Source organism: Aedes albopictus, chromosome 3 (genome assembly GCF_035046485.1).
Source record: "Aedes albopictus strain Foshan chromosome 3, AalbF5, whole genome shotgun sequence".
Taxonomy (NCBI): Eukaryota; Metazoa; Arthropoda; class Insecta; order Diptera; family Culicidae; genus Aedes; species Aedes albopictus.
In genome coordinates, this window is record NC_085138.1 from 394,326,663 (window position 1) to 394,353,667 (window position 27,005).

Consider the following 27,005-nt stretch of genomic DNA (forward strand, 5'->3'; position numbering starts at 1 on the left):
ACAGATTGACAGATTGACAGATTGACAGATTGACAGATTGACAGATTGACAGATTGACAGATTGACAGATTGACAGATTGACAGATTGACAGATTGACAGGTAAGGCAAGACTGCTTATTTAAAAATATACACGATTTTCATACGATTTGACTTTAGACATATGAGTTTTGATGTCCGTGTTAGGGAAATGCAACTGGATCATTAAACGCCTTAACGTATGCAAAACAAAACCATCGAATAAAGTTTTTCGAAGTTATATAACTATGTACCCATAAATCACTGTGATAGGGAAGAATGCGTATCAAGAATCATGCTTATGTTCCCCAATAAAAGTCAAAATAAGAGCACAATTCAATGATCGGACGAACAAAACCGTCCAACTCATCTTGGTCATCATCATCATCATCAACTTCATCACACCGGAACGAACCCAAAAGACTCGTACTCTCGTCTAGCGGTAAAACGAGCGCGAAGCCAGCGGCAATAACAAGTTATGCAAATTATGAACCACGTTGGGGCGCGTGAGCAGCTACCACACTAACCAGCATATTTTTTCTGTTATTATTTGCACCGTCTTTTGTGTTTATTAGCCGACTTTAACCGGCTGTCTCTTTCTTCGTTCGTAAAAGGCACCGTCAAACTCCTCCCCCTGAGCAGAAGAAACAAGCCATTCGCGTTCCGCCGGTTAACGATTGAGGGTCTTGTTAGAGTGCTTTCTTCCGGGAACGACGAACTGACTGCAGAGAAAATCCCTCTGTCAGAAATTTATCATAATTGATTTCTTCTGGGTTCTCCGATTGTGACACATTCGCTCAATCGATGATGTAACCCCACGACGGTTACTGGGGCGAAGGGGCTCACGGCCAAGCTCCGAAAGACAAACAAACAAACAAAGAAGGTTGGTTTGGGCCCAAATGGTCGCAATCAATTCACCGACGACGACGGAGTCGAGGGATTTTTAAATTGAATCGAATCGACCGAAATTCCCTTCAATTGCTGTTTACGACAGTTTATTCTCGGTCCCGGAACCCGCTCGGCTCGCACTCTTCTGGGACGACTATGGCACCGGCGATCAAACCGGGTAGTGATGCGTGTAGCTTCTCGGTGAGGGTCGCTCGTCACCGCCAAGTGAAGAAGCTTGATTGCTGCAATCATGATTTTTATTAGAAGCGATTTAACTTGGGGAACCCAAAAGAACTCTTTCGAAATGGGAAGGGCCCCCGGATCCCCGGGCTCGAAATAAATTGAACCAGATAAGCGAGCTCCATCCAGTTACATCAATTTTGGATTCGTGGAACTGCGAAGCTTAAGAGCCCCGCGTTAGACCAGCGATGCAGAAACGCACTTGGCCGTTCGGATCGAGCGTTGCCAGTTAATTTCCAACCATTTGTCTTTGGATGGATTTCCTCGGCGTGCGCGGATCGTCGACTTTCGGGTTGTTTGTGTTCTGCGTAATTGGGCCAGAAGGCAAAATCGATTAGTCGATTGGAACCAATTGACGGTAAATTGATCGATTTCGGTTGAAATTCGGTAGATGAACAGAAGAAAAGGGAATCGAGAAGTTGGACGATCTGCGCTTCCGGACAAGTCATGAACACGTGTTCAGCAGATTTCTCTATCTGAACTCGAGCTCAAGCGTCGATTACCATAAATCTTGCGACATGTGCGACTCGAATCTCAGCAAATTTCACCCAGAAGCAACTCTCGCCAACAAAAGCAATAGTAATTTGCCATTTGCCTAACATGCACACAATGATGATTCGCTGCTCGCGAATCTGTTCAACCCCATCTCCGAAATGGGGGAAAACTTTTCCCGCTTCAAACAACGAGGACTGAGACATCGCGCGCTCGCCCAACAAAACTTGTTTTCTTGTGCGATTCCTCATTTGTTGACTGTGTGCGGCTGCTGGTGCCATAATAATCATAACGTCGCGCACTTGGCCGTCGTCGTCGTCGCTGTCTTTGCCCAGCCCATTTCGGGTAGACAAGTCCCAGCTGGGTCCTTTGTTGGTGCTAGAAAGTGCGGTGAAGGCGCCTGCAGCTTCTTCTCTTCTGCTCCATGTTTGGCGCGAATGGCGTGAGGTTAATGTTCCTGTTATGACGACGACGACAAATTTTGCTGTGGTGAATTGTTTTCCAACGGCGGCATTGGGTCGGAGGAGGAAGATTATGGCAATGATAGCAATCTTACTCCTTTAGCGTAATTGCACACACTCCTGACAGTAGTGTTTAAGAAAGTTGTAACGATAGCGAACGCATCAGAAACTTTTGATCAGAAACAAAGATAGTTCAACAGATCACTCTATTGCATAATCTACAGATTGATCCGTAGACAGACAGATTAACAATATGACGGATTGACAGAATGACAGATTAATGGATTGACAGATTAACGGATTGACAATATGACGGATTGACAGAATGACGGATTGACAGAATGACGGATTGACAGAACGACGGATTGACAGAATGACGGATTGACAGAATGACGGATTGACAGATTAATGGATTGACAGATTGGCAGATTGACAGATTGACAGATTGACAGATTGACAGATTGACAGATTGACAGATTGACAGATTGACAGATTGACAGATTGACAGATTGACAGATTGACAGATTGACAGATTGACAGATTGACAGATTGACAGATTGACAGATTGACAGATTGACAGATTGACAGATTGACAGATTGACAGATTGACAGATTGACAGATTGACAGATTGACAGATTGACAGATTGACAGATTGACAGATTGACAGATTGACAGATTGACAGATTGACAGATTGACAGATTGACAGATTGACAGATTGACAGATTGACAGATTGACAGATTGACAGATTGACAGATTGACAGATTGACAGATTGACAGATTGACAGATTGACAGATTGATAGATTGACATTAGGAATACTCTCCTTTGAGAAAAATTAAAAGCAAATTTCATTCAATTCGATTACATGCATATCAATTTCGATGTCTGTGTTAGGGAGCTTCGAGTTAAAATGTACTTAAAACGCCTTAATGTATACCATCCAAAGGTTGGTATACTACTCGTCCATTTCATGTATCTTAAAAATGCCTCCCGTATAAAATTCACTCGATTAGACGTGATTTTTCCTATCTCGACCGGACTATGATAAATTGCAAATGATCTAATCTAGCCAAGCACTTCCTGCTGAAGCGCTATCGCCACTTTCCAAAGCATCTTCGTCCGCTCTCTCATCGCCATTCGCTACATTCCACATACGCAAATTAACAGCATCTAGGCCCATTCTTCATGCGTTCGAGTTTCGCTCTCCTATTTAATTCCATTAAACCGGTTGAGCTCAGCTGAGCCGAGAGCCGTGATCCAAGAAGAGCTTCTGGCCAGCGGAACAACCTGCGCTCGATTACGGCGCCATCAAGTGTGTGTGCGTTCTTCTGCTCGAGTGCTTTGCCCATTCGTCAGATAGAGAGCTCCCAAACCTCATAAACAGCAGTGGTATTAAAACTAAATGGGTAAATTGAAAAATTGAAGAAACCGAATGAGTAACGACATGGTCCTGTGGGGACCATCCGTGGGCTGTGTTTCCCTTCCCGAAGTCTGTTGGTGGTGTTGGTGTGCACCTGAGATTTCAATTAAAACAATTTTATTATTAGATTAAGTGGACGAAGAAGAGTGTGCTTCTTTGTATCACGGAGAGCCCCAGATCCGGTTTTGGTTGGACCCCGACTCGCAACCTAAGGCTCGTATGAAACCCTAGCAAAGTGTGCGTTAAAAATAATTACTTTTAATTACGATTACCCTTTCGGTATCTTCTGTGGCCACCGAGGAGGGACCGTCCGGTCCGGTTGTTGGAGGCTGAAGAAAAAAAAAACACCCGAAAGAGTTCGCCTGAACGCGATACAGTAATCGATGCCGAAAGGGTTCCGCTCGCATAGTCCGAATTTCAGCGAACCGGTCAAAACATGAAAGCGAAATACCTTTGCGGTGTGGTTTGGCGGAACGGTTTTTCTGTCGGCGTGACTTTGTTGCGCGAAAAGGGAAAGGGTAATCACCCGTGAGAACGGTTTGGCGAATGGTTTAGGGATCCGCCAACTTTGCTGTCGATGAGTCATTAGATGTCAGGGAGGACAATATTTTATAGCTGTTACGTTTGTATTTATTGGTAACCATTGTGTTAGTTTATGTTATACATTATACTCTGGTTTGTGAATCGATTCCTAGTGTTTAACAAGCATTTGTAGTGTTCATGCCATTTTGGGCAACGAACAAGTACAAGACCTGCAAATCGTCCCCTAGTACGGATATCAAATTGTGGATAGTCTTGTATTGTAGCCCGAAACAGAATGTCCCCTTAGGATTATAAATTCCTAGACCTAACACAAGCTATGTAAACAACTAATGCTGCGAACAAAGGGCAACCTGCCAGAAAAAATAGTATCAAAGGATTGACCAATTGATGGACCAATAGCTTTAATGAAACCTATCCAGATAACTGGGCACATTTTGTGTTATGTATTTCATGTTGTGTTTTGTGCATTTGTAATGTTCCATTTTAATTTTCGTATTTAAGGGCCCAAACGTGGGGCCAAGTATGGAAATTGAGAATGAGCATTTGTAGGGTTCTTCTTATAGTTGTCCGTAATGTGTCGCCTAATGTGGGATACGATGCAGTTGTAGTGCTCTGAAAAACTTTTATTTGTTACACAGCCTAAAATTATATTCAAAAGTGTCCTATATCCTTAAACCCAGGTCTAACAAGTCACACACTCCAGGTCAAAACCCCTGTTCATCCAAAATCAATTAAACTCCACCGCAAACGAAGCAATTCCTTTCGCCCAGGATTATTTCATCCACAGTGATATATCAACGCCCAAACCACGTTCTCGTTTCTCGAGTGAATTATGTCCCTTTCTCTTTGCCACGTTCTTTCACCTCGGAGTCCTCCCAAAAAAGAACCGACTCGCGACAGTAAAACCGACAGAAATGGGGTCCTCCTCTTTGGATGGACGATGGACGACTTGGTCGGCAAAGCGCAAGGATTAAAGTGTAATTAAGCTTGGAAATACTTTAAATAGCATTCCTTTCGACGAAAATCCTCAGTGATGGTCCCAGGGAACGGAAACCGAAGAGAAACAAGACTTTAGAGTCGAGTCAAATTGTTGCGAGGTCAACCGCTGGGGAAAAGGACCAACACTGACTGTCAGCCCGATCAACCACTCATGCGAATGGTGACGGTCATGAGACGGGGTCGTTCCCAGAGAGACTTGAAGATGATAAAAATTCTTTCACTGCGCCGCAAGCCGGAAGTTTTCTGCCCCGCTGAAATGGTGCGTCACTTTGAGGTTATGTTGTGAACGGTTGGTTTGGTACCCAGCCACGTCTGCTCCGGCGGACGATGCGTGTTCAGCAAGCGCGCGGAAGATTAATTGGCAAAGTTTGGCCACTCAAGAGCACAGTCATAATCATTATCCCCATGAGCAGTGCGGTGAGTATGAGTGAGCGGGCGCGCTGGTTCGCTTTGGCTTGGATGGCACCTGAGGTGAGGTTGAAGCCAACCGCGCCGCCGGTTAATGTTGCTTTGCGTTGTTTGGTGCAAGTGGAGTGATTAATTTTATGGGCGGTTTTAGCGCTTCGGCCTTAGTGGCGGCCACAGTGGCCACGGTGGCGGCACCTGAGGGGATTTGGGCCCGCTCTTCTAGCGGTACCAGGTGAAATCTGTTTTGAAGAAGATGTGTCGGTTGAGAAAGACCTAACCATAAAGCTACTGGAGTCCAATATGAGCGACTATAGAACCAGCTTCTTTAGATTTTATACTAATAAATAGTAGATATAAGCGAGGAAATGTTTCAAAACCACAACAAAACAAAACCTTACAAATGCACATGCTGCCCTTTCTGGAACATCATAAATGCTGTTGGTGTTCTGAATGAATTCTCGTTGGGCGCTATGTACAGATAAAAATAGACCCCTACAAATGCATCGGGCTCACATGACGCCATATCAAAGAAAGTTGTAACGATAGCGAACGCATCAGACACTTGATCAGAAACAACGATAGTTCAACAGATCACTCTATTGCCTAATCTACAGATTAATCTGTAGATAGACAGATTGACCGATTGACAGATAGACAGACAGATAGACAGATAGACAGATTGATAGATTGACAGATTGACAGATTGACAGATTGACAGATAGACAGATAGACAGATAGACAGATAGACAGATAGAAGGATAGACAGATAGACAGATAGACAGATAGACAGATAGACAGATAGATAGACAGATAGACAGATAGACAGATAGACAGATAGACAGATAGACAGATAGACAGATAGACAGATAGACAGATAGACAGATAGACAGATAGACAGATAGACAGATAGACAGATAGACAGATAGACAGATAGACAGATAGACAGATAGATAGATTGACAGATTGACAGATTGACAGATTGACAGATTGACAGATTGACAGATTGACAGATTGACAGATTGACAGATTGACAGATTCACATAAGAAACACTCACTTTGGGGCTGTCCATAAACCACGTGGTCATTTTTTGGGACTTTTTAACCCCCCCCCCCCCCCCGCGTGGTCATTAGTCCATACAAATTTTTTTATTTGTCCATACAAAATGGTCATTGGCCGAAACACCCCCCCCCCCCCCTCCTAAGACCACGTGGTTTATGGACAGCCCCTTTCGAGGTAAAATGAAAAGCAAATTTTATTGAATTCGATCACAAGCATATCAATTTTGATGTCCGTGTTAGAGAGTTACGAGTAAAAGTATATTGAAAACGCCTTAATGTATACCACAAATTTGGGATATATGTCATCTATTCCACTGCTCTTCAAATATTTGGGCTTAAAAATCCATTCGATTAACCGTGAATTTCCAAATACTCTATTATTTAGGTAATAGTTTTGCCTTTTTCCAAAGTACTTGACAGATTGACAGAAGGTGAATCTAAGTAGATGGAGAAATAAATGGCATTATTTGTTTAACTTTCTCACTATAAATTATGTTCTTTTGATGTATGTGATAGGGAGATTAATCACTAAAACTATTGAAAACGTGAGTTTAACCTTAATCCAACTGGCTTGTAGTTTTATTCGTCAACCCACAGTCATGGTAGTGACTTTTACAAGTGAAAGTGCTCATGCGAGCAGTATCCCCCGGTGTCAATCCCGAAAGCTAATTTAATATTTGATTATTAGCTGTAAACATCGATGAGGGCACACGCTATGGCCACTGGTCAGTCTAGCCAGCAAGAAATCCCCCGAGGCCTCACAAACACAAAAAGTTCAATTTACGACTTCAATCTCCCCTAGTCAGCACCAATCTCCTGCGACGATGACGACGGTAGCCACTGACATCCTCGCTTCACAATAGACTCGCCATCTAGCTTTATGTGTTTGCCACCGAAAACTATACACTCCCAATCCCCCAGCGCAGCGTACCAGGTCACGTAATGGACATCGTCCATCATCTTCCTCGCACATGAATATCATCGCTTCATCGATAAACTACGGCGTCTACGACAACGACGACGCCAGCTGAGCTGTTTGTTTGACCCAAATCTGACGGCGACGACGACAGTGGTTTCACGCCGAGCCCGAGCGAGGAGGTGCCCAGAGACAAGATGACGCTGGCAGATTAGTTTCCCCGAAAGTGCGAGTGCAAACAAAATGGATCCACCCCGATCCGCTGGGAAATTGAGTACTCGAAGGCCTGCCTGGAGAGAGTGCCGAGCTGACTGACCGACCATATCCGCGTCGTGGTGAACAAGGAACAAAGAAAATCAATCTATTTTTATGCTTCCCCACCTTCGGCGTCGGCGGTGGCGTCGTCCGAGCAGTCGTCGGCAATCGCTAAAACTGCAACCAATCGGTTGGAAGAAGTTCGTAAAAATTCTAGCAGCGAAAGAACAGTAGTGGAGGGTGGCCGACGGTGTCGAAAAAATTGCACAAAAAACAATCATTATGATTGAAATCAATTTACTTTTCCTTTATTAGATTCGCTGAAAGAGGGGAAGAGGTGAGATATGAGGAACCGATATCCTTGCGGTACCGATGGCTCCTTGCCAGTGAATCAACGGCGACGACGGCGATGTCAGCAAAGAATGGGATCAGATTGCATGATAATTGTCGGTCGTCAAAAAAGGACAATAAATCGATTGTCTGCGTTTTGTCGTGCTTTTTTTAACAGGGTGTTCCAGAAAAATGTGCGTTCATTATAATGTTGGCATAATTGACATAATGGACAATAGACAGAATAGATAGATTGAAAGAATTGACAGCATTGGCAGAATTGACAGATTTGAAAGAATTAACAGGATTGGCAGAATTGACCGAATTGACAGAATGTACAGAATTGACAGAATAGACAGAATAGACAGAATAGACAGAATAGACAGAACAGACAGAATAGACAGAATTGACAGAATTGACAGAATTGACAGAATTCACAGAATTGACAGAATTGACAGAATTGACAGAATTAACAGAATTGACAGAATTGACAGAATTGACAGAATTGACAGAATTGACAGAATTGACAGAATTGACAGAATTGACAGAATTGACAGAATTGACAGAATTGACAGAATTGACAGAATTGACAGAATTGACAGAATTGACAGAATTGACAGAATTGACAGAATTGACAGAATTGACAGAATTGACAGAATTGACAGAATTGACAGAATTGACAGAATTGACAGAATTGACAGAATTGACAGAATTGACAGAATTGACAGAATTGACAGAATTGACAGAATTGACAGAATTGACAGAATTGACAGAATTGACAGAATTGACAGAATTGACAGAATTGACAGAATTGACAGAATTGACAGAATTGACAGAATTGACAGAATTGACAGAATTGACAGAATTGACAGAATTGACAGAATTGACAGAATTGACAGAATTGACAGAATTGACATTGGGGATGTCTGCTTAATCGAGCGATGAAATAATATTTCATTGTACTGCTGCCCTAAGCATATCAATGTTGATGTCCGTGCTAGGGATGCACCAGACATAAAAATTGCCGCATAAATTCATTCATCACGATTCCGATGAAGTGTGGTTTTCTTTTGACGTCAACTGCCCATTCCGGGAAGCGAATCGATATTTTTCCAATCAATCATTTGCATGATAGCTTCAACAGCGACTGTCTACCGGTTTCGTCATGACACGGTGAAGACGACAGCGGCGACGGGGACCACGACTCGTCAATGATGTTCCACTGCTGCGTTGAGGCAACTTTTGATCGGAGGAAAATGGGTAATGATGGAGCAACGAGCGCAATGCTGCCGTGGGTGTAAACAAGTGGTGTTTGTACGTGGTTGCTCCAGATGGTATACTGATAACATGGTGATTGCTTGGAAAATGTCAAGGGGAAACGATACCGTTGATTATGAGACTACTAGTTTGTGTTACAACAGTGCTTTGGAAAATGTATTCCTGGTAATATCCTAAATTGTATGTTTTGTGCAGTTTTATCGCCTTGTTCGCTATAACATTTTAGTCTTGTCAACTCCTTTTCTTGTGTGTCACTTCTTGGTTGCTCAAAAATTCCAAGCTCTAAATACAAAGTTGTCGTGCGGTTGCACTGCAGCTGCCTGCGAACCACTTAATTAGGACGCGATCAATAAAATGATCGATTTATGTGCTTCACCGAATGTCCAATCAAGTATCCAGTTTCTGTTCGTCCGACCGGTCGTCTCCTTGCGTGGGTCCAAATCGCAAAGATCACTAAATTATACCATAGTGGGTACATCTAACTCACCAGACTTCCCACGCACCGAACACATTCCACACGATAGTGCGAATTAATTAGCACCTTGATTTGAAACTACCGTAGAGCGCGAAACCCCACTCAAGCTAGCCAATTTTAGATAAAACCATTCTCATCAGTGTAAATAAATCACTAACGCAACATCTGTTTCTCTGTTTCTCTCTGTCTCTTCCGCAAACAGGACCGGCATTTCAAGATGAACAGCAACGGCGAACCGCACGTGGATCCCTCGCAGGACTACGTCCTCCTGCTGGGGTACGAAAACGCAACCCACACGGTGCTCCGGTTCCGACGGAAGCTGGACACCTGCGATACCAATCAGGATGTGCCCATCACGGTGAGTTTTATGATTCCGAGTTTCATAATATGTGCATACATTTGGAGGTTTATTTGTTTTGTATAGGGTGGAATAAGTGAACTTTTGAAGCGTGGCCTATTTATATAAGATAGCTATATGTAAGACCTTGCTTGGAGAACTTTGTAACATGTTTTTTGTATTAAGGCCAGCAAATCTACGAAATATCTGAATGAATAATGACGCAAACAGATTCATCTCCTGCCGAAATCATAGATTGATGAATGATATCGAATTGTCAAACTGACAGGCTGAAAGACAATTTAAGATGATGCTTACAGCTTAACATAATTCAAGGCAAGCAGATTGATACATTGTTAGATAGTTTGCTTGAGACTGCATGGATTCGAAATTTAAAAAAATATACATATTTACAGGATGCATTGACAGATTAACAGACTTAAATTCACAAATTGACAGAATGAAAGCCTACCGATTGACAGATTTGCAGTTTCACAAATTCACGAATTTGAAGCTTGACAAATTGCCAGATTTTCTGATTGACAAAATGACAAAATTAAGAGATTGATAGATTGACAGATCGACAGATCGATATATCGATAGATGGACAGATTGTATTACGAAAAATTCGTGAAGCACTACAAATGCATATTCAAAATTCAACATATTATAACGGAATGCTACAAATGCGTTATAAACTAGGACATCACGTATGGACATACGCAACACATAAAATATGTTTGGCCCTGTTATCCTGGTGGATCACAATTTCCGAACTCAGGATGACGAGATTTCATAATTGGTCCATCAGTCAATCCAGTAATAGTATTTTTCCTGGCAGGTTAGTTTTTGTTCGTAGCGTCAGTTGGTTTGGTCTGGGAATTTTCTAATCTCAAGGGGCCACATTAAATCTCGTTTTAATATGAGACGTCTACACTTTGATGTCCCGGTTAGGGAAGAGTCTGCTGATCATTGCCCAAAATGACCTGAATGTAGGCCATCAAAATGAGACTGATAAGATCTCATTATGCTCTATTTCGCCAGAGCACTACAAATGTGAATTTAACTTGGGACATTCATCACAAGTTAAAGTGGGACATATGACTCAAAAATAAAACTTGTAATAATCGACAGATTGACAGATTAACAGATTGACATTGACAGATTGAATGGACATTTGGATTGACCGATTGATAGATTAACAGAATGGCAAATTGACAGGTTCACAGATTGACAGGTTGACAGATTGACGGATTGACGGATTGACAGATTGACAGATTGACAGATTGACAGATTGACAGATTGACAGATTGACAGATTGACAGATTGACAGATTGACAGATTGACAGATTGACAGATTGACAGATTGACAGATTGACAGATTGACAGATTGACAGATTGACAGATTGACAGATTGACAGATTGACAGATTGACAGATTGACAGATTGACAGATTGACAGATTGACAGATTGACAGATTGACAGATTGACAGATTGACAGATTGACAGATTGACAGATTGACAGATTGACAGATTGACAGATTGACAAATTGACAGATTGACAGATTGACATAGGAGATGCTCTCTTGGTTGTAACAATGAAACGTTTTTATTTCATTTCTACATTGAGTACTTCACTTTTGATGTCTGTGCTAGGGAAGCTTAAAATTCCGTTCGTTTTTAGTCTAAACTAACAGTGCATTATATCCAAAAACCTCTTTGTTTGTGGCCCGCATTCACTACCTAGCATTACACAGTCCTAGTTAGGACAGACCAAACTACTGATAGCACTAACCCTTCCAACAATTTACTCCCCCAAAAACTGGTCACAGAAAATGGGATTCATCTCTCGTCCGGCCATAGGGTACTGCTTCTTCAGTTCGCGCCAAGTACACAAACCAGCCAGCGTCGATGTGATGGTTGGTGGTAAGAAGAGCAACAGCGACGACTGACTACGACGACCAAGGCAACAGCAGGCAAGAGTGATGAATTTATGCAAATATCAAAATTGCGCTGTTATGAATGCAAATTTAAATTATAAAACGCTTATAGCGCACCGGGCTTGGCCAGCGGCCTCCTCTCTGGGACCCGGGACCGGCGGAAAGAGATACACTAACTGCTTGAGCGCTTGTTACTCGTTGGTTTGCCAGATTTTCGCCATCCCGAGGGCGGTCATGTGAATTCGCTGAGTGGGAAAGGGGCGGGCGGTAATCGGCGGTTAGGGGCGCAGCGCAGCTGTTTAAGGAGTTAGGATAAATCTCCGCGCTGTTGGGGAGCTCCCATTGGGATCCAGTGTTAACATCGAGGAAGCGGAAGAAGGGGGTCCTCCCTGACCTCATCGCTCTTTGCCTGGTGATTGCGAGGTGCAATCAAATGCTTCATCGATTGCAGGCTCAGTTCCTCTCTCCGGAAGGATGATGACTGGCTTGTCTATCATCTAGTTTTTATGGAGAATGTCGCTAGTTGTGCTTACACTCTGTGCCAGTGTGCCATTCTGTGTCGTTGCTCTGGAGCCCTCGCCGCCGCCGTCTAGAGAGGAAGAGATTTAAATAAATTTACATTTGAATAAGCTGATAATTGGAAAGGAATAAGTGCCTCGATAGCAGTCAGCAGTGGCAGCAGCCATCGGCTGTCCCGGGAGTAAATCATCTAATGTATTCAAGCGCCGTTATTCCGACCGTTGTTGATGCACTGACAGCTCTGATTCCGACTGGAGTTAGACAGAGTACTCCAAGCTTTTACAACACCCATCCAATTATTTTGATTTTCACGGTTTTTCTAACGCCACCTTTCGCTTCCTCCTCCCCTTTTCACAGAACGACACCATCCGGATTATCTACATGTACCACAACCGTGATCCGAAGAACGGTGCCCAAGCCATCGGGACGCTGCCGGATCCGAACGAGGCCTTCAAGGACTCGGTGCCAATCTTCCTGACCCAGCGGGTGAACCAGGTTCCGATCGAGCTGGACTCGCGGACCCGGACGCTGGAGCTGCGCAACAAAGACGTCGAGATACCGATGGGCGATGACAACCTGCGGTGGTGCAAGATGTTCAAGCTGGACCAGTTCGTGCGGAAGCATCACATGATACGGGTAAGTGTGCTGGACGGTGGGAAGGGAGGTGGGGAAACAGTCAATATAAAGATGATTTCATTCAAATCGTGCCGCGATGTGGGGTTGAGGGGAAGTTGATCTAAGGCGAGGGAAATGGTTCTTTGTCTTTTCTAGGAACATGTAACGAGCGCAATTGAGTTTGAGCAGAGGGGATTGGAAGACTAACAATTGAAGTGGGACGATTGTTTTTGGGATTTTATGACGGTGTGGGATCATGCGGATGGCTCGATGAGATTTCATGAGTAAGGCAATCAATTTAACGACCTATTCTTGACTGTAAATGAAAGCAGTAAGTTTTGAACATTTGTGTCATGGTTCAAACCTACTAAATCAAAAAAAATATTGATGAAGGTTCAGTGGTTTAAACGACAAAAAAATCATACGTCGTATCAAAATTTTTAAAACGCTCATACAACTAAAAACTAATTTATATTAAAAGCTAGAACGACTGCTAGTTTAATTGACAAACGCATCTGGGTCGATAAAATTGATCAGGTCAGATTGATAAATTGACAAGTTGACAGATTGACAGATTGATAGTTTGACAAATTAATAGATTGTCAGATTGATAGATTGACAGGTTGATTGATTGAAAGGCTGACAGATTGATAGATTTATAGTTTGATATATTGACAGATTGATAGATTGACAGATTGACAAATTGGTAGATAAACAGATTCATAGATTGACAGATTGATAGATTGACAAATTGACAAATTGGCAGATTAACAGATTGGCAGATTGGTAGATTGATAAATTGGCAGATTAATACATTGTCAGATTGGCAGATTGGTAGATTGACAAATTGGCAGATTAACAAATTGACAGATAGATAGTTTGACAGATTGATAGATTGGAAAATTGACAGATTGATAGATTGACAAGTTGGAAGATTAACAGATTGGCAGATTGACAGAATGACAAATTGGCAGATTGATAGATTGACAAATTGGCAGATAAACAGATTCATAGATTGACAGATTGATAGATTGACAAATTGGCAGATTAACAGATTGACAGATTGGCAGATTGATAGATTGACAAATTGGCAGATTAATAGATTTACAGATTGACAGATTGAAAAATTGGCAGATTAACAGATTGGTAGATTGATAGATTGACAAATTGGCAGATTAACAGATTGACAGACTGACAGATTGATAGTTTGACAGATTGGCAGATTTACAGATTGATAGATTGACAAATTGGCAGATTGACAGATTGAAAGATTGACAGATTGACAGTTTGACAGATTGACAGATCGACAGATTGACAGATTGACAAATCGACAGATTGACAGATTAACAGATTGACAGATTGACAGATTAACATATTGACAGATTGACAGATTGACAGATTGACAGATTGACAGATTGACAGATTGACAGATTGACAGATTGACAGATTGACAGATTGACAGATTGACAGATTGACAGATTGACAGATTGACAGATTGACAGATTGACAGATTGACAGATTGACAGATTGACAGATTGACAGATTGACAGATTGACAGATTAACAGATTAACAGATTAACATAAGTGATAACCAGAGGAAGAAATTAAAATAGTCGATTAAATTTCAATTTGCTTGTAGATATATCAACTTTGATGTCCTTGATAGAGATGCATAGAACGCTTCAAACGCCTGAATATATGTACGCAATGACCAGAGCTTGCCCGGTTGAGATTATCGTACAACAATGGTACAATGGTGCTTGTTTTCCAAACAGTACGGCACCTAACTATACCTCCATAAAGAGTCTAATTTTTATAACTCAATAAAATCTCCTTAGTGCCACTAAAAGAAAATTTTTCTCACCAATTCAGACTTTTCCCTATCATCATCACACAAGACGAGGAAGACAAGCTTCCCCCCGAGTTAAGCACCCAAGCCCCGTAAACTCGGGAAGGCAACATAAACTTTAATCGTTTTTATTATGTTTTCTTCAGTTGGAAGCAAAGTTTATGCTACCAACTGCTGCTGGTGCAGCAGCAACAGCCTCGATCTCCCTGCCGAATCCCATCGCCATTAATTAAGTCGATTCTCACGAATCTCGAAACAATTAAAAACAATCTTTATTTCCCATTGCTCCGATTTTCTCCCGGCTTTCCTCGTTTCGGATCGCTTCAATGCACTGCCACGGAAGACGCGAGATCTGCCCCATTCAAATCGAAGCCGAAATATTTTTGCATCCAATCCGTCCCGCGGGCGGCCGCGACCGCGAACGGGAGCCGAAAACGAAGATGACGCTGATCGTTTGTTTCCTTTTTCTCTCTCTCTCTCTTCCCCAGTACGAGCCCGTGATCGAGTCCCGCTCGAATCTACCGTTCATGAAGCACATCATTCTGTACGAGTGCCAGGGTTCGACGCCGGAGCTGGAGATCATGTCCCGCGAGTTTGGCCGATCGTGCATGAAGGCCGAGAAGGAGCTACTGACCTGCAACTCGATTGTGGCCGCCTGGTCCCGCGGATCGGAGGTAAGTTTCCCCTGAGTTGCATGCGCCGAAGACAAATCACGTGTCACCTGATTCATGAGGGCCTGTCCATAAACTACGTAGACTCTTAGGGGGGGACGGGGGGGTCTGGCTAAAGTCTACGCTCCATACAAATTTCGAAAATTTTGTATGAACAAAAGTCTACGGAGGGGGAGGGGGGGTTCTGAGATGGCCCAAAATGAGTCTACGTAGTTTATGGACAGCGCCTGATGACCGTCGTCGTCGAGTGTGTGATGATGACGATGGAACAATGTTCCCATTTGTTATGCCTTCAGCAGAGCCGAATAAGGGCTCTGATGGGGGCGCGCACAGGGAGGCTACTGGAACAATCGTCCCCATCAATCGCAGACGTCGTCGCCTCCGTCCGGTCGTCGCGTCCATCGCATCGCCGGTCTTCAGGCGTAGACTACAGCAGCAGCAGCAGCAGCCAAGATAACACGGCAGCCTATTCAGAATTCCAAATAACGCGCAAATGTGCGCGCCGTTTAAAAAATTTATCATTGTTTTCATTCAAAGTGCTTTTTTCACGATTATGAATTCTTCATTATTATGCTTTCATTTCATCTCGGACTGTGGAGCCGTCGTCGAATGGATGGAGCAGAGCCCTCTGAAAGGAGCGAATGTTTGTATATATGTTAGGTGGTACATACCTTTCGTATTATGATTCGTATTTTTTTCGCGCGCGCACAGCACTGACGGCATCAATCTGTCATCCTTGGTTGTCATCGTCGTAGTCCTCAGTCGTCGCCGTTGCGGCTGTCGAAGAACTGTAAATAGTAGTCAACGACGCGACGGACGGCCCCGTAGCCTGGAGGAGAACCGCGCGTTCGACTGTGAAAATATAATGGGGTTCTGCTCGGGGAGATTGGTGGTGGTGTAAGCTCGCGAGCGCGCGTCGCGTCCACCGAGCTTGCCGGGGTCGTTTAAAAACTGTTTTGGAATAATAATAATTTGGCCCCAGACCCGTGTTTGATGCCCCCCATTATGGGGGGAGTATTGTTGTGCCGTGGAGGCAGCAGCAGGGGGCTTCCATTGTCTAGCTGGGTGATGTGCGTTGTTTCGCGCTTTTTGTTCTGAAGCTGCGAGTTTGTTTGGATATTTCTGTGTTGTTCTGCGATGAGCATGAAATATAAATGGATTATTTGGGATAGTATTTTTTCGGGAGAGCTCTTTCGGTTTTTATTCCTGCGCTAGACACGGTTGATTTCACTCATTTGAATGGATGACTGCTCGGTGGCGAGAGTATCCGTTATCATGGCGCAAGCAGGTAATGCCTTTCGAATGAATAAAACATGTTTCTGGATGAAGATTTATAATTATTTTGACGAACTGAAAAGACCAGGAAATCCTGTCAAGGCTAGCTGTTTTTGAATAATTTTCGGCCGCAGTATTTAAATCTAACGAAGCTCATAAGGTGCATTTGAATGACATTTTATTTTGAAAGTAATTACTGCTTGAATGTAATTCTCCGATACAAACCTGAAATTTAACGAAGAAATCGTTTAATGCTGTAGGGTATTTCGTTAGTTCTTAAACACTACTAGGGTTGAACAGTTTCTGACGGATGATATATTTTTCAGGCTCACTTAGGTTGTTTCAGGTTCGGAGTAATTTTTTAAGTTATAAGGCGGTCATGAAGAGCATATCTTGGTTTTAAACCAAAATTAAACCAAGAATGTCACATAGACGAGAGGTTCAGAAGCGTTTTTGGAGGTCTCATGGGGTTTCAGGGGGTTAAAAAGGCATTCTAAGAGTATCCTAAGGTGTCTCAAATTTGTTCTAAGCGATCCGAGGGCTTTCAAGGCGTTTCAGAAGGATTTCAGTGGTGTTCAGGGGTGTTCCAGGATATGAGGCTCCGTGAAGTCTAAGGCAATTTTAGGAGCCCTCAGGATTTAGTGTTATTCCATTGCGCTTTTAGGGATCTTCAGGGTGTTTCAGTAGATTAAAGAGGGCTCAAGGGGCATTCCAACGGTATTTTAGAAGATATCAGGAACTTTCTGGTGTATTCCAGGGATTTTTAGAGGGTTTTAGAAGCATTCCCGTGAGGTTTCAAGGACCGCAATAGGATTCCAGGGTGTTCCAAAGGGTTCCAGGGACATTACAGAAGTTTCATGGGATTTAAGGGGCATTCCAGTGTGATTTGGGGAGATTTCTGGCAGTCCCAGGATGTTTCAGGAACGTTCCAGAGGGTTGCAATGGCTTTTAGGGAGTTGCAGGATGTTTATGGGGGGTTATAAGGGTATTCAGGGGTTTCAGTGGTGCTCCATGAAGTTTCAAGACGTTCCAGAGGCACTTCTAAGATATACAGAAAGTTTCAGGGCCATTCCTGTGGATCTCAGGGGGCTTAATGACGTTCCAGGGGCATTTAGGGGATCTCAGGCCTTTCCAGAAGTATAAGAGTTTTAGTTACGTTCCAGGGGCTTTAAGATGGCCATAGGTTGTATCTGGGTCGTTTCCAGGGGCGTCAGGGGCGTTCCTGCGGTGTTTCCGGGGGATTCAGAGGCCTTCAGGGGTGTTCCTGGGAGTTTCAGGGGGGATCTAGTGAGATTTCAAGGGGCTTAGGGGTATTCTTGGGTGTTCAATGGAGTGTAAAGGGCGGTTCAGTGAGTTTCAAATGGTTCCAAGTATGTTACAGGGGGTTTTAAGGGCGTTCCACGAGTCTCCGGTGAGGTTCAGTGTGCTTTGAGAGAGCTTTAAATGTTGCTTTTTTAAATCATGTGTATTTTAACTAAAACAAATGCTGGACTAAACATTCCAGGGGGTTTAGGGATATTGTAGAAGTTTTCAAGGGCTTCCAGAGCGTTTCCGAGACGTTATAGGGAGTTTTAGTATTTTTTTTTAGTAAGTTCATTTTCGTGAATTTTAGCTAATTTGCTGTCACACTGTTTCAAGGATATTCCAGGGTTGATGTAGTGCATTTTTAGGAGCTTTCCAGAGGATTTAAAGAAGTTTCAGTGAGGCGTGGGTGAGAATGCTTAACTAGTCCCAAGCTTCATTCATTTGCTCTTTGTGCAACTTCGATTGTTCAGTCAATCACGAAGAAACAACTACGATGTTTAACCCTCGAGCAGTCGCGTCTTTGACTACCTGCAGCGACGCCGCGCTCACGCTGTGTACCACATGCGTGCATTTTTCATGGTGCGTGTACTCAGTACACGACGCGACCGCTCCCGGGTTAAGTTTTTCCAAAGAAGCATCCAAGAGCATTTTTGGTGAATTTCAGGGGTGCTTCATGAAGTTTAACAAGCTTTAGGGCCGGTTCAGGGTATTACAGGAGATTTTTGGTGGTTCACAGAGGGTTACAGAGGATTTCAAGGGTGATCTCATGGGGCTTTATGGGGCTTAATGGGCGTTCCATGGAGTTTAAAATACATTCCACGGGGTTTCAGGGGGGTTTGGGGGCGTTTTTTTTTTTAGGAGCGATCCAGCGTATTCCAGGGAGTTTCAGAGGTGTTTCAGGTGGTTTGAGAGAGTTTCAGGGGCGTTCTCGTGGGATTTAAAAGGGCTTTAAGGGCGTTTCATGGTACTTTAGGAAGTTCCGGGGATTTCCAGGGATTTTGTGTTAAAACTGATTTAAAACTTTGATTCAGTCAAGAATGTGGCTTGGATAAGGGACCCAGTGGCGTTTCTGCAGATCTCAGGAGGATTCAAGGAGTTTACAAGGGTATTCCAGGACGTCTCGAAGGGGTTCAAAGCGTTCCATATGATTTCAAGGCGTTTCAGAAGTATTTCAGCGGTATTCCACGGGTTTAATGGCCATTTCAGCAGGATTCCAGAAGGGCTTTTGAGAAATCCAAGGGCGTTTAAGAATGATTCAGGGAATTTCAGAGAGGTTTCAGAGGCGTTTGCTGGCGATTCAGAGGGTCTCAGTACGTTTCCGGGGGTGTTTCAGGACAGGAGGCTCCATGAAGTGCAAGGTCGTTCCAGAGGGCCTCAGGATTTAGGGACGTTCCAGCGACTCATGGTGTTTCAGAGGTGTTTTAGAAGGTTTCGGGGACCTTCTGGGGAGTTCCAAGGAATTTTGGAGGGTTTTAGAAGCATTTCTGTGAGGTTACAAGGTGAGCGTTCCAGTGTGGCCTCATGATTTAGTTACCTTCAAGGGGCTTTCACGGGACGTCAGGGAGTTTCAGAGGTATTTAACCACGTTTCATTAAACTTCTGGGCTGTTCCAGGGAATTATAGAGGGTTTTAGGAGCGTTCTCGTGAGGTTTCAAGGGCCTCGAGAGCGTTCCATGGTGTTATATGGAATTTCATGGGCGTTTCAAAAAGTTTCAAAGGGTTTCAAAGGACTTGACGGCCGTTCGAATTAGGATTAGGGGGTTTTATGGCAGTTCCAGAAGTTTTCATGGGCTTTCAGGTGGTTGAACCTAGAATGTTACTTGAACGAGTGGCCCAAAGTCGTTTCTGTAGGTCTCAAAGGGTTTACAAAGCCGTTACTAGGGTATTCCAGGATGTCTCAAAGGTGTGCAAGACGTTCCGGGGGGTTTCAGGGCATTTCAGAAGCATTCCAGCAGTGTTCAACGGGTTTGAGAGTCGTTCCAGGGGTATTCCAGGAGTGCTCTTGAGAATTTCAGAGGTATTTCAAAAAGTTTAAGAGCGTTTTAGGGTCGTTCCAGAAAATTTCAGAGAGGTTTCAGAGACATTCCAAATGTTTAAGAAACGTTTGAGGCTCTTTCAGAGGGACCGGGTGTTTCAGGGGTGTTCCATGATAGGAGGCACCATGAGGTTTGAGGCCGTATTAGGGGATTTCAAAACCTAGTGGACCTAGTGTGGAGCTTCGTGGTCGTGCGGTTAGCGTCACCAAGCGTATAACCGTACTACGCCATGGGGTGAGGGTTCAATTCCCGCTCCGAATGATGAAACTTTTCGCAAGAAATGTTTCTTCCTCGTATCCACTGGTGCTCGTAATATGTGTCATGTCCGTTGTCTAGTGTTAAGTTTCGTTCAGTCTGTACAGCCTCGGCTGAAGACGGTGTCCGTGTCTTTTTTTTTAGTGACATTCATTGGGTTGATTGATTTATTGATTTGTCTTTATTAAAGAGACTATCAGCTCTTGGCAGGCCCATTCATTGGGGCATACAATGAATCTGAGGAAGTTTCAGGAGTTTCCAGGGGGTTTCAGGGGCGTTCCAGCGGTGATTCATCGGATTTCAGATACTTTCTTGGGTGTTCTAGACAGCTTCAGAGGGTTTTAGGAGTATTCCCGTGAGATGTTAAGGCCTCAAGATTATTCCAGGGTTATAACTTTACAGGGTTATTATTTTCAGGGGATTCGAATTAGGTTTGGGGGGTTTTATGAAAGTTCTTAAGGTTTCAGGAGCACTTTTAAGGATTGAAAATGCTTTCAGGGGGTTTCAGGAAGTTCCAGGAAGCTTCAGAGGTTTCAAGAGCGATGTGTACCAGTGACTTCAGGATGTTTCATGAAGTTTCAGGATGTTTTCAGGGATTTTCATAGGGACTTCAGGCGCGTAATAAGTTGCTCCGAAGAGTTTCAGGGAGATCTGTGGACGTTCCAAGGATATTTTAAGGAGCTCCATGGGTGCTCCAGGAGATTTAAGGGCATTTAAGAAGTGTAATAAGAGGCTCTACATGGTTCCATGAAGGTTCCAGAGGCGCTACTGGGGAGTTGAAGATTCTTCAGGGGTGTTCGAAGAGGTTTCAGATAGTCTAGGCACAATAAACTGAAGTTTTGAAACGGCTTGAATCTTTCTGAAACATCACTGAAACCCTTCTTGAAAGCTTCCAAAAGCAGACGCTCCGTAGCCCCACCCAAACCTCTCGGAAAACTTACAAATGTCTTGAAATGTATTAAAACGCCTTGAAACCGCTTCTGAAAGCTCATCAAAACCTAATTGAAAACCCCTAAAAATTCACCTGAACCCCCAGCTACATCTTCAAACGCTTTTAAACCCCCTAGAAAGTCACATTAAATCCCACAAAACTCCCCAGAAAGCCCTTGACACCCTGAATGTCTTGAAATGACTTAAAATGCCTTAAAAAACTTCTAAAATCTTCAGAAAAGCATTCTACACCTTCTGGAAAGTTTCCTGAGTCCTCCGAACACCACTTCCAAACCCTATTGAAACCTTTTGAAACGACTGGAAATTCCTCGGAAAACCCCTTTCTCTGGATCTTCCTGAAACGTCTTCAAGCGCCTTGAAGCCTTTCTTACTAAACCTCTGAAAGGGGCTGTTTACCCTAGAACGTCTTGAAACGCCCTAAAACTCCACTGAAACATCCCTAAAATCTCCTGGATAGCTCCGGACCTCCGGACACCATTTCCAAACCACCATGAAACCTACTGAAACACCTTGAAATATCTTGAAAAATCCTTTGAAACTCCTCTTAAAGCCGAAGGTCCCCTGAAGCTCTCGGAATTCTGCTCCCTTAAACGGCTTGAAACGCCTTGAAGCCGCTCTGAAACTCCTCTGAAATATCCTTGGGACGACCCTCGCGAAAGCCCTACTGAACTCATCTGAACCCTAGTCTGAACCTCTCTTGAATTATTTTGTAAATCCCATGAATTTTTGATGCGTACTATCATTTAAACAGATTTATAGAGTGATAAATTGATAGATTGATGAAAAGATCATTTATTGACAGATTGAAAGAGTGATAGATTGATGGAAAGATCATTTATTGACAGATTGACAGATTGATAGATTGACAGATTGTTAGATAGACTGATTGACAGATTGAGAGATTGACAGATTGCAAGATTGACAGATGGACAGATTGACATATTGACAGATTGATGGATTGACAGGTTGGCAGATTGACAGATTGATAGATTTGCAGATTAACAGATTGATAGATTGACAGATTGATAGATTGACAGATTGAAAGATTGACAGATTGACAGATTGACAGATCGACAGATTGACAGATTGACAGATTATTAGATAGACTGATTGACAGATTGAGAAATTGACAGATTGCAAGATTGACAGATTGACATATTGACAGATTGATGGATTGACAGGTTGGCAGATTGACAGGTTGGCAGATTGACAGATTGATAGATTGAAAGATTGACAGATTGACAGATTGACAGATTGACAGATCGACAGATTGACAGATTGACAGATTAACAGATTGACAGATTGACAGATTGACAGATTGACAGATTGACAGATTGACAGATTGACAGATTGACAGATTGACAGATTGACAGATTGACAGATTGACAGATTGACAGATTGACAGATTGACAGATTGACAGATTGACAGATTGACAGATTGACAGATTGACAGATTGACAGATTGACAGATTGACAGATTGACAGATTGACAGATTGACAGATTGACAGATTGACAGATTGACAGATTGACAGATTGACAGATTGACAGATTGACAGATTGACAGATTGACAGATTGACAGATTGACAAATTGACAGATTGACAGATTGACAGATTGACAGATTGACAGATTGACAGATTGACAGATTGACAGATTGACAGATTGACAGATTGACAGATTGACAGATTGACAGATTGACATATTGACAGATTGATAGATTGACATTGGGGATGTCTGCTTGATTGAATGATGAAACATTATTAGTATTTGAGTTGCCCTGAGTATATTCATTTTGATGTCTGTGCTTGGGAAGTATCTCATCAAAGACACTTTTTGTTTTCACAATTGTCCAGTTTTTCCGTCAGTTACATTTTTCCTACTGGTACTGCAGTTTCTTACTTAGAAAAACATCTTTGTTTAAAAAAAGTAATCTATGAAGCATTTTGTTTGTTAAAACGAGCTTAAATTCATTCTTTCAGGTTAAAGCGTGATTTGTCTTCTGCGTCCGTGTGAACAATCCATAAGTACCATACCTTACGTAACATATATTATACTGTAGTGTTCTAACATTTTTGTGATCTCCATTTTTCCTTTGATACAGGGTTTCACATTCCCACTAGAAGCCGGCTACCCGCTCGATTCGTATCAGGCCCGTTTCTACATGATGGAAACGCACTACATGGGCTTCCAGAGCAACTCCATCGACATGCGTCCCCGGATGGACAACTCCGGCCTTCGCATGTACTACACGACCACCCTACGGAAGCATGATGCTGGCGTCCTCTCGGTTGGCATCCAACCGAACTGGCGACACATTATCCCTCCCGGTCAGGAGAAGGTAGTATCGGAAGGTCACTGCATAGAGGAATGCACCCAACGAGCGTTCCCTCGTCCAGGCATCAACATCTTCGCCGTGATGATGCAAACTAGCCACATGGGTAAACAGGTCCGACTGAGGCAGATCCGGTATCGGGAAGAGATGCCACCCATCGCTCACGATCTGAACGTGGATGCCAACTACCAGGAGTTCCGACGGTTGCACAACCCCGTCAAAGCACTGCCAGGCGACCGCCTAATCGCCGAATGTTCCTACGACAGCACGTCGAGAAAGACGATTGCCCTCGGAGGCTACACCTCCCGAGATGAAACCTGCCTGGTGCTCAGCTTGTACTATCCTCGCCAGAAGGAGCTCACCTCGTGCCACTCGATACCTAGTCTACCCACGGTACTGCACGCCGTCGGAATCAATGAGCTAGCTCCCGGAGCAAATCCTATTCGGATAGCATCGCCTCCGGAGATCGCCGGAATGACTCTGGAGGAACGGCTACTCTCCTACGACTGGAGGGTGAACTTCAACGCGTTCCAGTACGTGATACGGAAGGGTGCCTTCAAGCCTCTCTGCTGGAGTGCTCGGAACACTCCCATCCCGGTAAGTTCTGATGATTGACATGAAATTAATACGCTCTACTGATCAAACACCGAAATCCGTGAAAACTTCTGCATCCTGCCCAGGGAAACATCTTGACCCTATTGACACAGAAAGAAAATTAATTTCCTCCCGTTTGTTCGTCAAAAATCACAAAACCAATTGCCCGCCCATACTTCTTAGGAACTTTGTGCTAAAAACTTTCCCCAACCGCTTTTGTTCCATCCCCATTCTCTCGTTTTCAGAATTCTTCCTAGCTTATGGCTGGCAGGCACCACAAACCCAGTCACTGACTGCTTGCTAACTGCTAAGAGGATTATTTATTATACAATAGTTTGGCAAAGTGCTTTATAAATCAATTTTATGCAAATGTTGAGATTTCCTCCCGGCAGGAAACCACTTGCCCCGGCCAGCATGGCGGCGATAGTTTTGCCACTAGTTTAACTTCGAAGCGAATTGAAATTGAGTAGGGTTCGGTTGGAAAACTTTTTGTTCTGGCCTGGTTCTTTGACCGGTTCAGTGTGTTTGATCCCTGGGAGCGGTTGTATCGGTAAGGGTGTGCGATACATTCATTAAAGATACTTTACAGTAAAATTCTGTGGCTTAGAAAAGAGCATATCGCACATCCTTATAACCCACCCTTCCTTAGTTCAGAGGGCTAACATAATCTTTTCTTGATCTTCCTCAGGGTACCGACAACATGGACGCGTACGCGCCGAACCTCACCCGCATTTGGCGACCGACGCCCACGTGTGGCGTCGCGAGTTCGCCCGGCGTCGGTAGTGGAGCCAATAGCGTCAGCCGGTTCGTCACTGAGCGGGAAACGAACGTGCCCAGCTGGACGCTGCTGGAGGAGGACGACAGCAACAATGTGATCGAGGGCGCGGCGCGGAGCAAATCGATCCGCAGTTCGACGCAAGCGGGGGTCGCCCAGTCCGGCACGGCGACGCTTGTGTCCCGGGTGGCACTGTTTGTGATCTTCATCAACACGGTCAGGTTAGGGCAGGCGGCGGCGTTGCTGTGAGTGAAAGAGTGAGTCGCGGACCGTGCGGCTGATAATGTAAGCACGAAGAAATGCGAGTGATGGGTGCGCTGTGATTGGTGATAGACTAGTGTAGCAGATACAAAAATGGGTCGGAAGAAGAGAGAGGATACCTAAGCAAATAGTCCAGGCGGTGTGCAGTCGGTGAGGAGAGGCGAGCGCACCCCCGAGGAGAGACCATAGAAATAAAAGACTGTTGTGTATAGATACAATGAGCGACAGGAGAAAGAAAGAATGACCGAAAGATAGAGATACGAATATTTTTGTACAGGTTTTATATGATAATTGTGTATTATAGTCGAAGATGAGAAGTAGATTTTGTTCGGTTTTCTTGTTCGAGAAAATCGCTAGTCATTTGAACAGATTCTGTTGAATAGTATTTAATGCGAGCAGCAGGCAGCCGAAAGATTGGTTACTGCCACCAGTTTCGAATTATTTAAACCTAGCGAAAACAAAGTGGAACATTTAGCAATAAGAGAACGATAGATGCGGTATAGACAATTTACTGTAATACCAATAAGTCGAATACACTTGAGCCAGTTGTTGACAATGTATATTTTGTACAGAACGAATAGACGGTGCCGACTGAGTGTATAATTTTTGTAAATATAATAGGAATAATAAAAAATTACAATGAAATGAAATTTTAACATGCCTGGCATTTTATTGATTGAGCTTCGAAAACACCAATTGACTACCTACCAAATCGGTAGGAATTTTCCTAGCTTTAGGTATCCTATTGACACCCTGTTTCCTAACAGGTAGATACACCCCCTTTTTTACAATTCTGTACCTACAATTTTGTACCTACATTTTTATACCTACACTTTTACCCACACACGTACCTACACATACACTCCTAGTATAAATACCACAACGAATGCGAGGTTTTCTTCAGTCGAGCACTTGACACTGAAGAAGTCTGTAAGTCACAGACGAAATAGGCCTATCTGTCCGAAGATAAGCACAGTAGTAGAATTAAAAGGAATTTGCTCGTCCTTTCTAGTTTTCTTTAAAAGAGTTATTCATTTTTTATTTTCTTTTGCAAAAGTGAAGTATTAGTGAAGTGTTTTTAAATTAAACTAGAGTCTGAAGATTCGAAAATCTGTTTTTTGTGATGACATATTCGCATGATGCGAATAATTCTTATCAATTATGGTCATAAGATGCCTGTGCCCATGTTGATTTTCTCCGGATTTTCATTTTGTTTAAATGGTAAGTACAATCCTTATGTCCTTCGACCTTCTGTCCTAAAGCCCTGGAATGCACCTAACTCGCATTATCATGTTTGAAACAATTTCAAACTAAAGATATTGCTGATGTTGCGGCATCAGTTCATTTAGAATTGCGCCGAACATTATTGAATAGATGTGCCGCAACGAAGCCATATGAAATGCTGTCGATAAAACAGTAACGGGATGCTGTCCGTGCTACAGAGAAAGAGTCAAAAAAGGCCATAGGGCGTCTCACAGCGATCGGAGTAGACTTGATTCACTGTTGGC

At 43.3% G+C, this 27,005-nt stretch overlaps 1 protein-coding gene across 1 annotated transcript in view; it reads left to right on the forward strand.

Moving 5' to 3' along the window:
- Positions 1 to 26,153, forward strand: part of LOC109414400 (MOXD1 homolog 2) — a 100,734-nt gene extending 74,581 nt beyond the window's left edge. The window contains exons 3-7 of the mRNA XM_029875422.2: positions 9,985 to 10,140; positions 12,936 to 13,214; positions 15,531 to 15,716; positions 23,637 to 24,464; positions 25,150 to 26,153. Of these exons, the coding sequence (XP_029731282.2) occupies positions 9,985 to 10,140; positions 12,936 to 13,214; positions 15,531 to 15,716; positions 23,637 to 24,464; positions 25,150 to 25,485 (1,785 nt within the window). The 3' untranslated portion in view covers positions 25,486 to 26,153. The remainder of the gene's footprint in view (positions 1 to 9,984; positions 10,141 to 12,935; positions 13,215 to 15,530; positions 15,717 to 23,636; positions 24,465 to 25,149) is intronic.
- The last annotated feature ends 852 nt before the right edge of the window (positions 26,154 to 27,005 follow it).